This window comes from Plectropomus leopardus, chromosome 1, assembly GCF_026936395.1.
Source record: "Plectropomus leopardus strain MGB_pleo_1.0 chromosome 1, ASM2693639v1, whole genome shotgun sequence".
Classification (NCBI taxonomy): Eukaryota; Metazoa; Chordata; class Actinopteri; order Perciformes; family Serranidae; genus Plectropomus; species Plectropomus leopardus.
The window spans coordinates 7,890,379-7,912,434 of record NC_142176.1 but is presented as its reverse complement, the minus strand read 5'-3'; the positions used below and the strand labels follow the sequence as shown (position 1 = coordinate 7,912,434).

Sequence of the window (22,056 nt, the reverse complement as noted above, 5' to 3'; positions counted from 1 at the left end):
GGTGTATCTGCTCTGCAAATCCTGGTCTGTTATTTATCATGCATACATTATCCTTTAGTTACTGTGCTGGTGACTGTTACTTTTTTGTACAGGAAATCCTGTTGACATGCAGGTGACTGTAGCCTTAGTGTTGATTAAATGCACCTGCCTCATTTTTTTGTAAGCCCTTATTATGATGCCGGTGATTTTTTTTGTAGCTACTTTGTGTTGGCTTTGAATGTTCCTTCGGCAAAATCAGCAGTGTTTATTCAACACCATGAGAGTTAAATTCAACACTTTAAAAGTGTTTATGTTGTTCCACACTACATAGTCAGAACTGCACTGTTGACATTGTCCAGTAATTCACACTATGACAGAATTGCACTAGATTTTACAACACTAGTGTGCAGCGTCAAAAGTCAGCACTGTCAGTGTTTTTTTAAACACTAAATAGAGTTGCTGCCATATTAACACTATATATTATGTAAATTTTTAATCAATATTTAACTCTTGTGAAATTTAATTGTATTAAAAAACAGTGCAGTAATCTATAATTCTCATTTCTACTCACAAAATAGCACTATATTATTACATTAGTAATACTATAATACATAAAAGAAAAAATGACAATGAGAAAAAGTTTGTAGTTCAAGTTGTATGCTGTGTTGGCATTAATTATGGGTGCCGGGGTCCTTCTTTGTAAAACCTGTGTGGATGAGATACAGGTGAATTTATTTCAGTTATTGAGGTGTTGGATTTTAGTGCTCCTGCTGTGTAAATCCTGTTTAGGTGCAGGTCTATCTCTGCCGTTCTCATGCCCAGGGTTGCAACAGCATGGGTTTTTCACAGTACAACAACCGTCTTCCAAAACATGTTGTTTCACGGTATCACAGTATTACAGAATTATCATTATCAGTCAGAATGACCCTTAAAGGAATGAAAATGGAAGTTTTTTATTTTAATTTTGGTTTAACAAAAATTTGATCACTTTAATTGAATCTTGAAACCATTTTTTCAGTGGAAGCATGTGAAGAAAGTCCCCCATTTTAAAATAACTAAAGTAAAGGTGATATATTCAGCCCAGTTACATTTATTTTTTCAATACTGTAGTTAATCAAATGTACACGGTATGATAATTGTCAACTTTCATATCTCGATATACCATAAAACTGATATAGTGCTGCAACCCTATGTGTGGGCGTTAAATTAGTGCACCTCTATCCTTCATTGTAAGCCCTTTGTTGATGAAATGCAGTTTAATTTATTTGTTGGTATTTTGCTGTTGGCTGTGAGTGTTCCTCTTACCTTTCACAAGTATTAAAGCCTTTGACCCCTAAGCACATTGGTGGAATTTCTTTCAAAACCATGAGAAAAAGGCAATCAGCAACTTAAAAAGCAATGTCTGGCAAACTGCAAGGAATTACTAGATTTAGAATTTTTTTTAAAGCTAGGGAAAAATGTCTAGGTATGAATGGAAAAAGCTAGGAAAAAACTATATATAATTATCATAATTGCATATTTATACAACATACAAAATTCTGTTACACAATTATACAATATTTTGCACATTTTACAATATCTTACATAATTATACAAAGATTGATATGACATCTTCACTTCCACATTGGAAAGGGCTGTCTGACATTAAGGTAAAGTGGTTAAAATAATAGAAATGCAGCGTACATTTATACTGATATTTAATTTTTTAAAGGTGGCTAAAATACATTTTGCTTCTGCCACCGTCCACAGTAGTACACTGCTCAGCTTTCATGGCTACTTTTCAAATTTAGGGTGATCTAACTCCCATCTATTGCAGGTAATACACTGAGTCTGGATAAATTCCTTATACAACGCCACTTCAAAAAGTCTGTGCTTTCTCTTGAACATGTCTTTAAACACACAGCAAACTGGCCAACAGCTAACTCTCAGCCCTGGTGACCACACACAAAAGTCGAACTTTTAACGAAACGCAAATGTTTCTTGGAAGTGTGAAGACATAAAATAAAAGGACAACGTAGGAGTTATTCAGGGTGTTTTCTAGCAGCCCATGCTGAACTAACACATCCCAAATCAGTCTCTGCATTGAACTCACATCTACAAAATTTATGACAAACCTCTGATCTTACTTTCAGTAAGACATCCGCGAGCTGTTGGAGTGAAGATGCATTACTGGAATTTGTAGCTGTAATAAAGTTACTGAATTTGGCTATTTGTTACTGAAAATGTAATCACAAAACCCGCTAACTGCCCAACATAGCTAGATAATATTGTTTTCAGTCAAACCCTCTCCATCGTTAAGTTAACTCAAACTGTTGCTGTGCTGTTTATTGTTGTAATTTCATTCATTTTAATATCATTGACGTGCACATAGACATAATAATTTGTGTAAAAATGGCTATTATTGGAAAACACTTTTTTTACTCACACTGTTTTGGTTGTTTATTGCCGTTCATTGCAGTCAAATAAAAAAAGCTGATTAGCTGTTCACACCAAATGCATTAGAGAAAATAATTGAAATATCCCATCTCTCTTTAACTCTGTTTGTGTTTGTTTGAATGTGTGTGTGTGTGTGTGTGTGTGTGTGCGTGCCCGTATGCTGAAAGCAGTGCTCTGTGCAAGCCTCAATTATCTTGGTGTGTAATTGCCGCGTGACATTAACTTCTGTGTACATGAAAATAGAGAGTGAGAGAGAGGTCAAAGAAGAGGGGAATGCTGATTTCTGTGTTTGTGTGTGTGAAGGAGACATCTGCTGAGAGAGTGATGAGATTCATATCAGGAGGAGCAATGACATTTGAATGCAAGCAGCTCAGACCTTTTCAAAAAATAAATGCTTTAGCAGGAGTCACTTCCCTCTTAAGTGATGCACATGAATTATTAAATGGTGCTGTGTTGTGGCTACGCTGGTCAGTGGGAGGAGTATTCAGGAGCTCTGCTTTAGTACTGAAGCATCTACATTAGTGAATACCATTTATTTAGGATTGAGATAGGTTGATATACTACAGATAACAATATGGTGTTATCTTTGATGTCTTTATGAGACCTTCCAGACATGTTGAAGCCATGTATTCTACTTGAAAAAATAGTGTCTGAGATTATTTTTTTTTTGCAAAAAAAGTTCAATTATCTTATTACATATTTTTAAATTAATTTAATTTAATTAAATAAATTTAAATTACATTAACTCGTTCTCCCTCATTGAACAATCCACAATGAATGAATATGCAAATATTTGTAATCAGTGCATACATCAAATTCACCAAAGCAGTCTTCGATCTTCAACATAATCCCGTGAAAATTGGAGCAAAACAAGTGTTGCGTTCAAATTTTGCTCAGTGTATGTCAAAAAGGATTTAGAAATCATTGCATTCTGTTTTTATTTAAGTTTTACACAGCGTCCCAACTTTTTGGGAATTGGGGTTGTATGAAAAGACCATCTTAACAGCAGTGAAATACTTCTTCAACTTTTAATATTTGGAATCAAGAGTTTCTGTAGAAAAGTTTCTCATTTCCTTCTTTGCTAACAAGTGATCCATGTTTAATGATGAACATCTGAGATTTGAGTCACCACCAAAATCAAAACAATTGTTCTGGTGCCAAACACCATAAAATCTTTCAACCAAATTCACAGAACTCTCCTCATGAATTTTAGAAAAACACCCCACTGAGTGAGAGACAAAGTGAAAGCTGAAAAAAAAAAAAATAGATTGACACTTTTGAGTTGCTGAGCGGAAATTTTTTAAGGAAATGTGTGTGGCAATGCACACACAAACACACACACACACAAATGCATCATCTCCTTGTATAAACGAAGCGCCAAAGTTTTAGAAAAGAGAAAATAATCTGGTGAACACTTTTTTAAGTTTTGCAGAGGTATTTATGTCTGGATTTGTTTCCATCTCTGTCTCATTGGGAGGCAGCAGCTTCTTACTGTGGGCTTCAAACAGACATGAGCTACTCAGAGAGACTGATCAGCTGCTGTGGCAGAGGGCCGCACACGCACACGCACACGCACACGCACACGCATCTCTGTTGATTAAAGTAACCCAAATAAAGGAGTTTCAGTTGGCAGGACACAATATTGTTGTTGGATAGAAAGCTGTTTCCATTAACCTCTGTACAGTAAAGGGTGATGCGGATAGTAGTGTCCATGTGCACTCTCTCTCTCTCTAATTCAAATCAGCTTTATTGGCATACATGTTTGTCACATTGTTGCAAAGCAGAATAACAGATTATTAAATACACTGCAGAAATATATTTTAGACATATTATATACATACTGTTTTCGTTACAAAGAAACATTTAGTGTAGTCTCGCTCTCTCACTCCCGCTCTCTCTCTCTCTCTCTCTCTCTCTCTCTCTCTCTCTCTCTCTCTCTCTCTCGCTCTCTCTCAGTTTAATAGGCTATATATGCAGGGCATTTGACATGCATTGCAAAAGTACAATTACACTTAAATACAGTAAATGAAATTTAACAAAAGATCTCATGAATAACAATATTAGTAAAATAAAGTAAAATAGGTAATTAAACTGGTAAAAAAAATCTATCTATCTATCTAAGTATCTATCTATCTATCTATCTATCTATCTATCTATCTATCTGTTTCTATGGGCTTATACTATTTTCTCCAAGTAGATGTTGCATATCAATGTGGTCAGTGATTGTATCAAAATCTTGGAGTTTACATGTAATTTTTGTAAAGAACTTTGTTCTAATATCTTCATATGTGCTACATTGTAGCAGGAAACGTTGCTGTCTCCACCTCTCTCTGTGGACAGAGCAGCCACTTTCTCTTTCCCTCTCTCACTCTCTCACACACACATAAACATGGTAATATGAGGAGTGTTTCTTTCTGCCTCTCAGCATTCAAATAGTCAACATCCAGACACAATCTCTCTCTCTCTCCCAAACACACAGATACATGCAAAAGGATGAGCTGAAACAAACACACTCACACATGCACACCGAGAGTCCTATCCTGCCTTATTTTTAGCTGTTCCCCTCCCCAGCCCTGACCTACATCACAGCATGAATAAAGCCGCAGAGATATGAGGAAACTGAGCTCAGAGGGGGGGCATGGGAGGAGGAGGTCTGGGGTGGAGGGGTGGGGGAGGAGGAGGGATGAAGGGAGGGAGAGATGGGGGTGAGACACACCGGCAAATTCAGAAAAATGAATTCCCCCTGTGTGAAATGACAGATCCAGTTCTGTCAGCAGACCTCACCTGCTACGACACTCCCAGAGGAGGCTGCAGAGGGCGGACAAACACATACACACACGCACGCACACGCACACGCACACGCACACGCACACACACACACATAAACACACACACACACACACACACGCACACATACAGGCATACAGGCATTCAGACACACAATGGCACACAGTGACAAACACAGTGGACGCAGGACCTTGGAACGACAGGGATCAGAACGCTTCAACATGTGTCATGCTTGACAGTAGATGCTTTTCTTGCTTTAAACGAAAGCCGACAAAAGCAGAACTTTGCATTTTTGAGGCAGCATGTCTGCGACACCACAGGCCGGCCGTCGTCAGGCTTGGACCTCGCTTTGGCGCGTTACGCCAATCAAGTGTAATCAAATGAGCGGCATTCAGGGCGGAGTAGTGCTTGAGGACACTGTGAAAATTGGATTCAGGTACTGTTGCAGCCTCAAAGCGCTCGACTAAGTTCCATGGTTTTGATGTAGCAGATCAATGCTTTTTTACGCCAGCTAGGCTTTGTACGCCTGAGTACACGATCGGTCTCTCTTTGATTGTGGAATTCAACACTCCTACTGTACACTCTCCAAGGATGAAATTTGCCGAGAAAATACCTCTGGGTGTTGCATGTAAGTCAATTACATACTTCATACAAATTCATTCTGTTGTAAAGGGGGAAGTGTGAGCTGAAAACCTCAAAGCTGGAATGTATTTGTCCAAGAGGAGGATATGGAAATACTCTCCTCACTCCCCCCTTCCCTTAAGTGTACCGTACAGAGTCCCTTAAGTGCTGGAAAGGCCTGTTAGCCTGAGGAAACGGGTTCTCTGCAGCTCACATCCACATAAATACTCTGTACTGTACACATACACGCGCATGCACACACAAATTTAGACCCTTCTGCATAACACCTCCCTTGTGTGTTTCCGATCCCATTTCATCAGCAGTCATCCAGCTCAGCTAATGCCTCCCTGAGCGCGGCGTTTCAGTACTCGTACAATGTCTTTCAAGCTACATTAGGAAGAGTGAGGCTTTAATGTATCATATTAGGTGAACATTATGAATGTCAGGAAAGATGCTGCTCTTCGCGCTGTCCTTTGTCCTCTTCAGTTTATATGTCATCAGCTTTCTCTTTTTCTTTCCTTCGCTTTCAGCTTCTCTCCTCCCCTCTTTTCAGTCATTCCCTTATTACTCTTTTTCCCTTTTTCCTACTTTTTTCTCCAAAGTCTCTTTTCCTCTTAATATTTTACTTCTTTTCTCTTTTGCACCTTTATTCCTCATTTTCCTGTCAATCTTGTCGTCTCTTGCCTATTACCCTATTGCTCTAAGAAAATTACACAATAACTTCACCGATCAGGCACAACGTTAAAGCTACTGACAGCTGAATGATCTCATTATATTGCAAACTTCTGGAAACCATGGGCCCTGGCATTCATGTGAATGTAACTTGACATTCACCACCCACCCAAACACCATTGCAGATCAAGTAACCCCTCTCATGGCAACCCTAACCCCTGAGTAGAACAATGCAGCATTGCATACCCCAAAAACTGTTCAGCAATGGCCTAAGAAACATGACAAAGAGCTCAAGGTGTTGACCCAGGCTCCAAATTACTCAGAACTCAATCTACTTGAGCATCCATGGGACTAACATTGTGTCATTTTGAATTTTTTAAATACTGCTGCTTGCTAAGTGATTTTCCAGGCAAAGACTGAAAAGATTTCATTGATTCATTTGTCATGCATCGCAACTTGTAAATATTGACATTTTGTTTTATAATTTGTACATTTTTATCATTCTGGTATCACTGCTTAGTCTTAAAACTTTGATCAACTATAAATATTCAGGTGGCATCTGCATAAATGCCAGCTATCCGAGCAGAACACTGCATTATGACAAGATCAATAGTAACTTGTCAGTGGTTTTAATGTTGTGGTTGATTGGTGTCTGTATTTATGTGGGTGAAAAAGGAACTATCCTTTGAAAAAGTTTCTCTGTCTGATTGATAAGTGAAGGTAATTTTGGGGATCTGTGGACGGGAAAGGTGCCAAACCACAAAGAGAATTAGAGTCTTGCCCAGGGCAGGACTCTAATTAATAACTGTAAGCAACAAGATGACACCCAGAGACCAGTCTTTTGTAATGAGAGATTAAAGCATCTGTGTTGGCGCAGTTCAATGAGCTCCATCCACCTGCTTCATCTGCCGCCCCGAGGAATCGCTCTGTGCGTCCTGAGTGTGTCTTTGGAGAACTGTCAGGGAGTTATTAATCCACTGTATCCGCTCTGTTTGTCCTCAGATATTGATGAGTGTGCCACCCAGATGCATTACTGCCAGTCCAACACGGTGTGTGTCAACCTGCCCGGCAGCCATCGCTGTGACTGTCTGCCAGGCTTCATCAGAGTGGACGAATACTCCTGCACCGGTACGTCTGCTGCATGCAAAACACATTACCCACACATCAGATCTTATTACATTATGGCATGAACACAAGCACTCACACCAGTCAGTGAAACAAATAACAACCAGTCTTTTTTTCCCCCTTTACTTTCAATTTTTTGATAAGGAGCAAAGCAAGGAAAGAGCATTTGCATGTATTTATTTTTTTTAACAATAAGATCATAACATTACACATTGGACAATCTCTTAATGGGTTTGAAGTGCTATTGTTCAGAAAAACTGTGTGAACAACATTGGTTGTTTTGTAATGGGTTACTTACTGCAGCTCTGTGGGATAGTTTTAAACTGCTTTTGCCTTAAAGAGGCCAGTTGCATTCTGGATCACTGCTGCTTTAGCTGTTTTGGCAACTCTGAGTGCACAGTTGTGACTGGGAGAAAAAGGGAGAGCAGGTCGCTCATTTGTGAGCTTTCAGTTTAATATGTGAATATGAGTTTAGTTTAATATGTGTGATGGCTCTGTAGCCTTTTGGGCAGTGACTTGTAAGCTGAAAGTTTTCTCTTGTTCTGTGGAGAATGTGTTTACATTGTGGCCACACTACTGGGACTCTAGGGATGGTCAAGACACAAATATCTACACATATATTGGGTTGGCATCAGAATTTGGTATAAATATTCATGATCACAAGAGCACAGACCTAAATAAATTCCATAATTCCCTGACTTTATTCAAGTCAATCTTATTTATAAAGCCCATTATCACAAAACACAGTTTGCCTCAGAGGGCTTTACAGAATACGACATCCCTCTGCCCTGAGACACTCACATTGTCTATGGAAAAACTCCCCCAAAAAAACCTGCAACAGGGGGAAAAATGGTAGAAACCTTAGGAAGGTGACTGAGGAGGGATCCTCACCATCACCATCAGCAACAACAACTACTGGATGCATTTCAATGAAGTTTGCTGCAGACATTCATGTTCCCCAGAGGACTCATTTGGTAGTCCCTTAAATTTTTACCAAAAAATATCATATTGCTAATTTCAATCCACCCAGTGCTTTAATGTATGACCAAACACACACAAGACTAATGACATTTCCAGCAGTCTCAGCTGAGCTTTTTGTTTTGTGCAAATTAGCAAATGTTTGGATGCTAACATGGTAAACCAAATGTGAAGCAGATCAGCATGTTAACATTGGCTGATGATTCCAAACGTCCTGACTTCACCACACTTAGACTTAATGGCCGTGTTCCCAGGAAGTCCTTAAGTGCCGAGGGCTCACAAAATCCACAATTCATTCAGTTTGCAAGGTGCCTCAAATAGGCTTTCTGCAAACTTTAAGAGAAGAGACTTTGCTGTGAAAATGTCCCATAGTCTTTTGTGATTGAAAAAATGTAAAAGAATAATAATTATAATATCAACTAAGACATTTACTATTTTAACTTTTGTTATGTATACGATGTAGTAAACTTTGATGGAAATAATGTACATACAGGCTATGTATAGGTGAGATTTTATTTGTCAACTTATGGTTCCTTGGTTGAGAGTTTAATTTTAATATAATATCATCTAAAGGCCTAAGGTATAAAATTTACTTAATTTACAAATTTCTTACAATTTGTGGGACATGTCCTTCCATTGCCTTTTGCCTTTCTTTTTAAACAAAATCAAACCAATTTTCTCAGTGCTCAAGGGTTTAAATACGTTGAAACGCAGGACAAGAAAAGCGGTGTCGATCCAGGTTTCAAAGGACTAAGTCAGACTAACCTAGTTTGCTGAAGTTTTTAACATTTAGAAAAGATTCAGGTAATTCCACTTGTCATTTTAAAGTTCCAACAAAATCACAAAATTAAGTAAATACAGCTACAATTTGAGTAAACTTAACAATTAGATACATATACATTCGGATAAAAAGTCATATTTGCTTTCCTTTTTCAAGGCAATTAGTTTCTGAGATTATTTTAAATAAGAAAATCAGTACCTGATCGAACAGGAACAGGTAATTGCAGTTATTCAGTTTTTAATGGCTTGTCTGCAGTTCAGCTCTACCTCACCAGAGTCAGGGCAAAGTATGAAAACAATTTCACCAACGTATTCACCTATTTTTTTTTTTTTTTTTTTAACACAATTCAAATGTTCTGTCTGAGTTTATCTCTGTGGCTCAAGCCATTTCTCAACATACAGCACAGTGACACCTGTTCTGGTTTAAAAATGTTTTTCCTGGGAACGGGTTTAGAGCAATGTGTATTTTTCCGAGAGTGAATAGGATGCGCTTGGTTGCTGCTCAGTGTTTCTCCGGAGAAGTATTCTTTAATTAGCTCGGAGCTGGCAGCCACGCAGGGACAGGGATCCATAGACAATCAATCTATTTTGCAGCTTGTAAACTGTCCTGGCTGCTGACTGGGAGCCCTGGGAGCCTGCTCTACATCTGCTGGGAGAGATAAATCCTCTCTCGGTCTCCTCTTTCCTCTCTCCCTGCTTCTCCTTCAGCTCCTTCTCGAGGGTTTCAGATCCTCTGCATGAATGTTATACAAAGTTAGCGCTCCCGGCGCGGGGAGGCGACTGCTCATCTTTCACGACGTTAACACGATTGCACATTAGCTTCTATAATTGGTGCGTTGTGCTGAAATCTGTATTGTTATTCTTCATTGTGTCTGGATCTGGAAAGGTTTCTGGTAATGATATTGTTGTCGCTGCATTAAGCAGGACACACACAGACACAGCAGGGACCAGTCTCTGGTTTCACTGGTTTCTTGTTCTGTTGAGCTATCAACGAGGAAAACTTTAACTCAGGAAACCCAGTAGCTGCTCTGATTAGGCTGAAATAAACCCTTAGGGATTGTTTGGCACATTTTACACACTTTTCATTCTTCATTTTTTGATCATTTCTGTGGTGTTCATGCAAATGGCATAGGATTTGGCAAGATTGTGTATTCTTGTTTGATCTCGGAATTAACAAATTGTTACATTTATATTGTTAAGTGCAAAAAGTGTGCCAAACCAATTTTCTCAGTGCTCAAGGGTTTAAATACGTTGAAACGCAGGTCAAGAAAAGCGGTGTCGATCCAGGTTTCAAAGGACTAAGTCAGACTAACCTAGTTTGCTGAAGTTTTTAACATTTAGAAAAGATTCAGGTAATTCCACTTGTCATTTTAAAGTTCCAACAAAATCACAAAATTAAGTAAATACAGCTACAATTTGAGTAAGTTGCTGCAAATCGTTGACATTTTTGAGGCTGTGATGATGATAATAAGAAAAAAAAAGAAAATTTGCATGTAGTAAATTGAAAATAGTTAATTTCTTGTGTTTTTTCATCTAAAAACATGTTGGCATCTTGACAGAATCTTGGATATTTATGATTAGGATTGCTGTTGGTTAAAAAATTAACTCAGTTAAAGTAGAAAATAACATAATGAATCATTTTTTTAAAGCTTGATGTGGAAAGGCGCATTTTGTGTGCAGAACAATATGAGTGTATATTATATTAAAGCGGGCCCTAAGTGTTAATTTGATTAATCATGACAGAAGGTATTAATGTCAATATTTTCTGCAGCATCATTTCCTTAAACCAGTGTGTGGCCAAACAACCTGCTCTGGCTGCAATGAATTGATAGAGCTGCGAGCACACATGAATATCTTGAAAAAAATGATCCGTATGCTGTACCATACATTTAGAGCTCTGTGGATTTTGAAGTGTGGCCAGATATTGATTTTGCTGACAGAGATATGCTTCATATAGAAAAAGGGTAAGTAATGGTACCCTGAACAGAGCCTAAAGGCATATACTGTAGTTGTCTGATCTTACTATACCCCTTTAACACCCAACCTCTTTCAGGATTGGTCTGTATAAATGCACACATATGGACTGTTTTTGATTATTCATACCCTTGTGATGGATGTGGACAGAATGTGTTAAGGATATTTTTTACAGTGTTTGATTGTGAGGCTGCTTTGTAGGTGGGAGACTCCATATTTTTAAGGTTCAGTTATACTGGCAGCTTTCCTTTGTGTCTGATGTGGATAACTTGTACTTCAGGTCAGTTTTCACTCAGATGAATAAAAGAATATCTCAGTAAGCATCAGTTGTATTTACCTGAATGTATTTTTATTTTGCTGTGATTCTGATTGGCTAGCACTTGTTGCCTTTCTTGGTTTGGTTGGTTAGGTTTAGACATGAGGAGTGAGATTGGCATGTTGGCATGTTGGTCCAGAATGGCTCCCTTCAAACTGTTATATCATTGGATAATTAGCATATATTCATTAACATGTGGTCAGCATACTAACAGCACATAATAAGTTGACCAATGTCAAGTAACCAGTGAATACATCTGTCGGATAATTGTAGTGAAGGGGCTGTGTCCTCGCCACAGTGACCTCGGGTATGACTTCAACCTCGGGCCCTTTGCATCATGACGTCCCTTTTCCTTCCTCCATTCATGCTTAAGCTGTCCTTTAAATAACAAACATGAAATGCTACCTAATTATGTAAGTAATGTACAGGTACATCAAAATTGTGTGCACCACTGTTGGTTAGTATGTTAGACAGCAATTTTTGAAATTGTTATCCCATATTAGATTTCCTTTCTTTTGCTTGTTTTTAGTCTGTACAAACCTGTGTTGTTTGTGCACAACAGCTCTTTATAATTCTAGGAGGACTGTTCAAGTCTTTTAGATGTTTTTTCATGTGAATGCTCAATGAAGGCTCTAACTGTTTCATGTTTGCTGCTCAGTGGGGATTGACCATACAGTGCCATTGCATACATGTTCTCAGTCAGAAGTAAAAAAAAAACCCAAAACAAAACACCTGAATCATTATCATAAAGTGGAGCAGAGATGAAACACGGGGACAGCAGGAGGAATGTGTTTGTTAACAATCACTAGCTCCAGTCTTTGTGTTAGTGCAACGTGTTTGTTCCTGCCTTTTAGCTTCAGGCCAGTTATTGTGCGTACTGTATGCGTGTCTCTGTGGGCATCTGACAGCTCTCGGCCTCGTCCACCCACAAATGTATCTCACATCACTGTGGGCACTATGCGGTCTACAAATTTACCCTCAATATTACAATCTGAGCAGCTCCTTCCTCAGAGGAATGAAATGTCACCTCTTGCAGCTTTTACACGACACATCATGTATCACCTTTTTCACTGGACACTCGCAGCCTCATCTTTCTCTGTCTCTGCTGCCTGGCGGAGGAGCCTGTCCTTTGTGAAGACAGCTCCCTGTAAACAATAGGAGGCTGCGGTAATTGTGGTTCCACTTGATTTCACCTCTGTGGAAGCAGCCAAGCAGCTCTGGGGAAACAGGATGGACAGAGGGAAGGAAAGAGGTGGCAGGAAGTGTGAGGTTCTGTATCTGCCCTTCTCAGAATGCCACAGAGCTGTCGTCACATCCAGGTTTATGCAGCCCAAATCAGTTCACAGTTCACTGTTAGTCTAGGGTGACTTTATCTTTGTATGTTGTTCAAGATAACACTTGCTGTCCCCATTCAGAGGACATGTGAAATGCTGGGTGATATCTATATTTTTATACCTTCATGGAATTTCACTGGGGGTAAATATGTGGCAGGAAGTGTGAGGTTCTGTATCTGCCCTTCTCAGAATGCCACAGAGCTGTCGTCACATCCAGGTTTATGCAGCCCAAATCAGTTCACAGTTCATTGTTAGTCTAGGGTGACTTTATCTTTGTATGTTGTTCAAGATAACACTTGCTGTTCCCATTCAGAGGACATGTGAAATGCTGGGTGATATCTATATTTTTATACCTTCATGGAATTTCACTGGGGGTAAATATGTTTCTCTCTTTTACTGAAACTAAGACTTTTGCGTCCTGAAACCTCTTGCTTTTTTTCAATGCTTATATTACCAGGTTAAAACAGCCATACTGACGGCATGAGCAGCGCTCACCGCACATCTAGGGAAAATGAGTCATTCCAATTTTTTCTGCAAGATGCGGGCAGTTTTCAGTAAAATAGACAGTAATATTGGACTTTGCCACGGACAAGAGGACATACAAATGTGTTTTACTCAACTTTTCCTGTATGTGTTTAAAAAAAAAGGTCTCCGACAATGTTTCTATCATTAAAATCCCTTCTGTTGTTGACACAAGGCATTTTGCTGTGAAATATTTGCAGGACCTTGTTGTTGACGATGTAGTAGCTTGCAGGGCTTCATTAAAGAGTCTAGTATTTGCTTTTAATTGTGGAAATACAGTAACTGTAACTGTAGGCAGCTCTGCAGCTGTGCCGCAACAACAAACGCTGCCAATGTAAATCAAAAACTGAATGAAATAGATGTGAACACACACTGCTCACGCATGCAGTGTGGCCCGTGCGTAACCTCCAGAGCATGCGATGTGCATTACATGCTAAACGTCCTCAATACAGCCGCTCCAGTATGAAGTCAATAGAAAGATGAGGGTCTGTATTTTAGAAGGTATTTCTAATCACACTCTCTGTATTTCTAAATACCATGATATACCATAATAACATGATAGGGCCTGTTGTCAACATATTGAAATGTGAAGAATGGAAGAGCTTTTCTTGACTATTCAGTAAATACACATAGAGGGGCATTTTTTAAAAATGTATTTACAAGAGTAAAATGTAGATAATTGTATTTAGCTCCCAGTTTGCTAAAGTGTAGATGCTGCCAGTGTTTGCCCTTAGTCTTTATGGTGCAGTGCAAGCAGAACATAAGTGATTTCCCCTGTGGAAGGTCATTATGATCTCTGACTTCATGTGTTGGTGGATAATAGTTGTCTGCCATAGGTAATTGTGGAAATAGTTGTCCGACTCCCGCTGTGTGCTTATCTTATGATCTCTGGGTTTTAGAGGAATTGTTTTCTACATTAAGCGGGCGCTGATAAGGCTCGCAGTTACAGATTAAACTCCTGGAAGAGAGGTTTAAGGTCTTTCCTTCCTCTCGGCTCCGTCCTGTAAATAAACTCCGACAGCAGGTTCAGCTCAGGCCTGGAGATAAAGTGTAGTAGAGCCATTTTAAAATGAATTCCTCATCTCTTAGAAGCTGCAGCTTTGCACACTTTGTGACTGGGTGAAGACATTGGAAGTCTAATAGATTAAAGAGCTCAGTGACTGCCGAGCTGCAGCTTTTATACTCTCAGTGGACTCAAAATACTGTAGTGTAAGAACTGTTACAGTTTTAACACTGTCTTGTCAGGCCAGTTTGATTGGCTGATAGTAGTTTATAACAAACATGTTTATGTTGGCTGATGCTGGTTTTCTCAGCCAGCTTTCACTGGAAAACTGGTGATATAGGTCAACTTTCCAGGTGACTTATTATGACCTAAATTTTGTTTATTATAAGGTAGCATCTTCTAGTGGTCATAGTCATTATTATGATAGCAGAGGAGGAACTGCGGTAACGTAGCAAAAAAAAATCTGACAAAGTCCATATTATATTGTATAAATATTGGAGAAGTTCATAAAATACAGACAGGAAGGGGTGGTAGGTGGGTCAAACAAGCAGGGGACTTTCACCCAGGAGACCATGTTCATGCCCTAAAGTCATGTTGACTTTGTTTAATAACAACGTAGCTAAGTATGCTACTCATTTTTCTTCTCAAGAACCCCTTGAGGGAATTAAGTCAAATTAGACACAATTACTTAAACACAACAATGAGCTGATTAGAATATGGTGTTCAAAGGTCAAGGTCACTATGATCTTGCATACCTTTCATTTCCATGAATGCAATATATGAAGATGACCTTGAGGCAATCTCCTCTAATTTGTCACAAAAGTCCACTTGGATTTAAGAATAAAATTTTTAGAATCTAGTGGTTGAAGGTCAAAGGTAAAGGTCATGGTGGCCTCCTACAACATGCTTTTGGCAATAACTCAAGACCCCTCAAGAGCCACCTTGATTCTGTGCTGAGTGTGTAGTTATGTTTTCATATACATGGATGTAAACTGGAAGTGCAACTTGACTCCTTTTTTTATTTTTATTTTTTACCTGTACTGATTTAAAAATCACATAAATCAAGCTCTAATTACTATCATTACTCAATTTACCCACAGCTCTGTATTGTCCCTCTAGCTGACATAAACACATGGTGGTATTCTAACTGTATTGATTGAACTGAGCAGCTTTAAGTGTTTGCTTTAAGTCGACTAATCCCTCATTCAGACAGCAGCCACACCACTTGTCTTTCATCCCCTAATGTATTTTTCTCTGGTGTCCTTATCTGCACCCTACTGATCAATACTTGCCTTTTTAAATTGTTTATCAACCTGCCATTTAAGGACTTTATGCTTACACTGCTGTATGGCTGACCAAAAGAAGCTGCCATTAATTTCATGCATCATTTGGTACATATATTCTCAAAAATTCTAGTATTGGCAAAGGCTGCATCCCCCCCAAGACACATTATATGTTTAATGAAAATTTAATCAAATCCAATTCCAATTATACATGTAATGAATGTGGAGCTCAGGTGTGACGAGTCTGGAAACCTTGGCAACCCTCCCTGTGTACATTAACTCTTCAAAAATGGAGGTCACGCTGTCAGGCTGGCTCGGCACCAGCCAATTTAATAAGCCCATCAAACACAGTTTCGTAAGGAGTCAGACAAATCTTCCTTAGTCCTCACTTTCATCCATTTGTAATTGGCTCTGAGAGGCTGGTGTTTATATTTAGCTCCCCCCATAAAGTTTTGATGTAAGGAGTGTTTCTTCCTGCTCGACTGTACATCCAGAGTGATGTCTACCCTCATGTTACACAGCTTCTCTGTGAGCTTTGTCTCTTCTCTTGTGATGCATTGTCTTCCTGTCCCCCTAGCTGAGTGCACATGGAGGCATGTAGAATAATAATGCACTGTGGCTATGGGATGGTTGTTTACTGACAGAGCACATTAATGGAACATGCTTTCATTAATGTGAATTGCTGCCTAAGCATCTTTATTGCCTCGAGCTGTATATTTCATTGGGTCGTCAATGAATTGCATTACCTCGCAGGCTGTGTGCTGCTGCTGCTGCTACACAGAGAGAATATGAACTTGGTGGTCAGGGCACCATAAAGCAAACCAAGCTAACACCACTAACGAAGCCGCTGTAAGTCATGACGTAACTGAAAATATTTTCAGCATATGTGAGAGGCACTTGGGTTTTAAAGTGCCAGGTCTTTACTGCTTCAGGTTAATAATAACATGAGCCTGTAATACCACTTGGCAGCTGTGCAGATTTCTTCTGGTGGCCCGTCTCCTACTTCCCTGCCCCATTTTATTGCAAAATATGCTTATTTACTATGCTAATCCTCATAAATAAGGCCCCATTACCTGTTAATATGTGTGCTTTGATGTGTGGGTATATTGTAAAGCACTTAGATATAAAAGTGTTACATAAATTTAGTCTTTTTATTATTTAAAAAAATCTTAATTAATGAGCCAAACAACAAAATAAACCACGAAAAAATCCAAGCTGGAAATTTGGTGCTGTAAATAATGCTGTGGAGCATGGTTTTACTTAGAATAGACCTATTTTTGATTTAACTTATCATGATAAAAGTAAATTGTTGTTGATTGCACAATGTAATGACTTTAGAATAATGACACAATTGGTGTTTATATTTGTTCCATACAAGATCATACACTTTCACTTTGCAATTCTTTCTGCCACCAGGTACAGTCTCCCAAAAAAATGAAGGCTTGATTTACAACAAAAAGGAAGTGTATCAGCCACTGAGCAGTCAACACAGAAGGAGGAAAGAGCTTTTGTTTTTTTCTGGTAGATATTCCCAGTTACCAAAGAGTGCACTTCTTTGCAGTTACCATCCCCAGTAGCAAAAATTGTGGACAGTGGGAGAATTGAAGTAATTGTGAAAGCTGTAGCAGTAGCCAGGCTTTGAGGAAAATGGCAAATGATCCAGTTGTTTTAGCCATAGCAACACCAACAACAATATCACTTGGACACTCGAGGGGGGACATCCACCATCTGTACGAGTCCCTATGCCTTCATAAGTTGGAAAACAATCCTTATGACTCCTACAAAAACAACTCATTGAGGCCTATACTGTACAAAACATTTATGGTTGAAGTGGTTAGAATTAATCCTTAAATCACGATGGATCACGTGAAATTTGTTACATACAACATCAAAAACCCACATAGTATTATCACTCTGCAGTTCTACTCAGCTCACAAAATCAGAGCATCTTTCACTTTACTGGTTTGGTTTTGTGGCCCAAATTAAATGTTTTAGTTTGTTTTGGCTCCAGACAGCAGACAGCTGTTTTCAGGGAGTAAGCTACAAAACCACTTTGTATGCTGTTCAGCACCTAACAGCAGACAAACACAGTTAGTGACAATCTGGAGAACATAGTGGAGCATTTAAATGCTAAACAGCCAGATATTTTTCTCAGATGCTGGTGGAGACCAAAACAGAGCTAAAAGTTCAGTGGAAACATTTTCACATTCAACAGGTGACTGGAAATTCCTAAATTAATCCTAATGTCAATCCTTATGTGCTGGATGTGTATAGGCAGTTGTTTGCTAAATAGTTTTCTTCAACAACTTTATATGGAGATAATGTGTAAATATATACAACTTGTTCACGCTGTCCCCAGGTGGCCCAAAATTCCCTTACTTGAGGTAAAGCTCTGGTAAGGGCAAGGCAACATAATCTACCTGCTTAATAGGGGTGGGGGGGGAATCAGTACCGTAAGTAACTGTAAGAAATAGAAAACAGAATGTAAACTCCTGGCTACCAATGTCAAAGTCAAAAACTCTTGCATAGTTAATCTCCATAAATGGTAATGCATATTAATTAACATTCCATTCCATAACATTTGCATAGAAACATATCTTATGCATTAACTTGGTGCCTTAGGTCAATGATGACATAAATTATACTGTTTAAACACTACTGTAGGTAATGAAAGGAAATAGAAGTACATCTGCATCATAAAGAAACAGATTAAGAAGCTGTCTGCGAGAGTCACCAAAATACATTAAGGTCCATAAGTCTTAACTGCGCTATGCAAGGAGCTTGTTAAGTCCGGTTTTGTCTTAATAAAATCTTAATAATGGAATTATTTCTGAGTATACTCATGGCTTGCATGCAGTAGTATTGAGAAACAGCTGTGTAAAGTGGAATAAATTGACTGCTAGGTCAAAATAAAACAGCCTCTTGAACTCCAGGTGGATTACTGCAGGAAATGCAGAATTTTCCTCCTACTAATTTTATGGAAATCCATGTCCTCTAGGCTAAATGCTATGACAGGCGATCAATATTTCCCCCCCCGTGACACGGAACAGATCTCTCTGCTGAGTTCACATCACGTCAAGGTGAGCTGCAAGGCCGAGGCAGAAAGTGAGCATGACGACTTTGCATTGGCACAAAAAAAAGAAAGAATATATAGACAGAAAAATCCTGCAGTGCTCTGTTCTTTTTTATTGGCTTGTCACTGGTCATTAAATTTGACATTACTGAAGTGTTCTGCTTGGCGTTATTGAATGAGACGGCGGTGAGAGCCAAAGAGATGAGGACATGTTTTAGAAATTTACTATGCAAAGTAAAAGTGAATCATGAGGTGTTGGTTTTACTCATAGATCCCATAATAAACACAGAGTCCACCTCTTTTGTCGTGTTTTTAGGAGGTTGTTAGCGCTGAAAAGAAGAATGGAAGACAGATAAAAAATTGGAAAAGTAATGTCGACAGACATCGTTTATGTGACACGAACAACAGTGACTTCAGTTCAGTTTCTCTGCGTCGTCAAACATAATGTGAATTAACATTACTAATACAGTTTGAGCAAAATTTGTGTAAGTTGAGAAAGGGACAGGAAATCAAAAGACAAGTATAAATAGGCATCAAACAAAGAGAAGAGAGATGGTTAGTGTGGAGAGAGAGCTTTTAAAAGCTCGAGACAGATGACACTCAGCTGACTGCTCGCATTTCAAGTTGTAGTCCTGCATGCAAAATACTACATAAATTAAAAGTAGATAAGAATTATCAGCAGTAAAGTGGCTTTTGTGACTGATATATTAATGACATTACAGTTTTCATAGTGATGCATGAATATGGATGTGGCTTTTTACTGTTTTAGCTGGTTGAACAGGAGCTAGTCTTAACTATATTTCCAATTCAAGAGGCAATTGATAAATTGTAGGAGTTGAAAGAAAAAGAAAAAATAAAGAACAAATTCTGCCAAACAAAAAATGTATCCATTTTTTGACAGCTTTCCCCATATTGGTTATTTCTGATATATTTGATAATTTTACTTATTTTGGCCTTAAACAGATAAAGTTAAAATGATTAAGTTAAATGAAACCAAAAAGTTTTGAGGAAAAGGCATGTGAAAGTTGAAAACGGGGCTCTCCTGCTATGTACTAATACATAAACACTGCTCTTTTGTTAAGACTCACTGGTTTAAAAGTTAGAAAACCACTGCTTTCATCTTTAACTGTGTGTTTTATCCGCTGTCATGCTGTTTGTGGGAGAATCTTCACCTGCAATCAGCTGCTGTAAATGTTGTGGAAGGAGATGTAATGGAGTAGAAGTGTAACAGCAAGAATGAAGTAAACATACCACTGCTTACCACTGCTTCCTTTCAATTCATTTTGGGTGTTAAATTCAGATTTATACAAGGCCGATGTGAAGAGGCGTGTGGACACCAATTATCACCTCTAGGTAGAGCAGATGAAGGCCAATCGTTGCTTGTGCATCGGAAATGTTTCTGCTTGAGCGGAAAATTAGCATTTTACCTAAGGCCTTATAGCACACCTACAGAAGCCAATGGCGAAAGTAGAGGAACTGGAGAAAAAAAAGTAGAATTACAGAAAAAAGGCATTTGTGCAAATAAATTAATGATGGCAATGTAAACAATCTCTGTGTAGTAAAAGTTAAGATGTCTGTACTGTAGTGGAATTACTGCTCACTAAACTTATACACCTATAGGGAGCAGTGAATGACTGAGTGGTTTCAGACCATTACAGATTTGCGCAAAACTTAAGCCATATTTTCACAATGGCGATAAAACACAGTTGTGAGATGACTGCATTTCCACTGATTGATGTTATGCAACTTCCCCACTTGTGTTAACATTCCAAGAAGCGTGGTGATGGATGTTCAAAACATTAGCAGGTTCATTTCTATTGCAGTCACTGCAGTAGCCATCATTATTGCCAATCAAAGGTGACATAGGCGTGTTATGCGAGCATAATGGGAAGGCAAGCCCCTCATATGTGGGAGTGGCCACATATGAGGGATTTCTGGGAGGTGATAGTCCATGATTTCACAGAGGAATTGTGCATTTAAAACTTCAGGATGATCCGCTCAACTTTTAGTGCCTGCATCATGCCCGAGAGACCGAGTTCCTGCTGACAAGCACTTAGCCACAGCATCATGTGACCTATAAAAGCCAAAAAAGTCTTTCCATTGCAGTTTTGCAAATTATGGCTTTTTTGATTTGCCTGTAATTGATTTGATTAATTTGATTAACCTCATGCAAGTGTAAAAACTTTTGCAATAAATGGTAGTTTTTTCAAAATTGATGTTACCATTAGACGTATTTGATATTCGCAATTTAAATATGCGCAATTTTAGGGTTAATGGAAACCCGCCTTGTGAATGGTGAAATAACCTCCTATTACCCTGTGCTGAAGCTTGAGTGTGCCGCTGTCCGTGGTCCTGATGATCAGTCATTACACATCATTAGCCCGGCACTTCGGGGGGTCACCTCAACATGTCCAGGCCTGACACCACATCACTCTGTAATCATCACTAATTAGACAGAACCTGACAGAGATGGGCGGCGTGCTCAGACAAGGCTGTTGTTATCTCCATGAGGATCACTGAGCTCACTACTGTCAATGTAAAAACTTCACTGTGACATGATCATTTATTACTGGGTTAGGTTATTGTATTGTAGGAAAGAAATCCCCTTCTTGGATACTCTAACCGGTGGATTTTATCAGTCTCTGGCGGTGTATACATTAATTATTATGTGGGAGCTGTTATTAGTTTTTCGTGCATTAAAAGGTGTTCCTGCACTAGCCAGTACTATATAAAATCCATGGAATGTTACATTAACCATTTGAAACCTGTGCAAATTGGCTTGATGTCTTTCAAAGACATGGGAAGAAGGCACAGAACATTGAAAAATGAATTTACCTAACAAGTACAAGACAATTACCTGAAGATTAGTTAATAATAATAATAATAATAATAATATTAATAATGATAATAATAATAATAATAATAATAATAATAATAATAATAATAATAATAATAAAGTAAAAAAACAATAAACAGAGCAAACAAGGCTTGGCAAAAAGTACCTAAAATATTGTATAAATTTATAACAGAATTGCAGATGTGTTTTTTATTATTATAAATACATTTTTTCCTTTTTACCTAGACATTTTCCCCTTGCTTTAAGAAAAATGGTTCTGTAACTCTCCCAATTTCTTGCAGTTTGCAGGACATCTGTTGCCAAGTTGTTCATTGCC

General features: G+C 38.6%; 1 protein-coding gene across 3 annotated transcripts in view; it reads left to right on the top strand.

Annotated features, from left to right (window-relative positions):
- The window catches only part of LOC121946268 (protein kinase C-binding protein NELL1-like), a 453,829-nt gene that overhangs the window by 306,198 nt on the left and 125,575 nt on the right, over positions 1-22,056 (top strand). For all 3 annotated transcript variants that reach the window (XM_088069950.1, XM_042490773.2, XM_088070003.1), the window contains one exon: positions 7,498-7,623. In XM_088069950.1, coding sequence (XP_087926076.1) covers positions 7,498-7,623 — 126 coding nt within the window. The remainder of the gene's footprint in view (positions 1-7,497; positions 7,624-22,056) is intronic.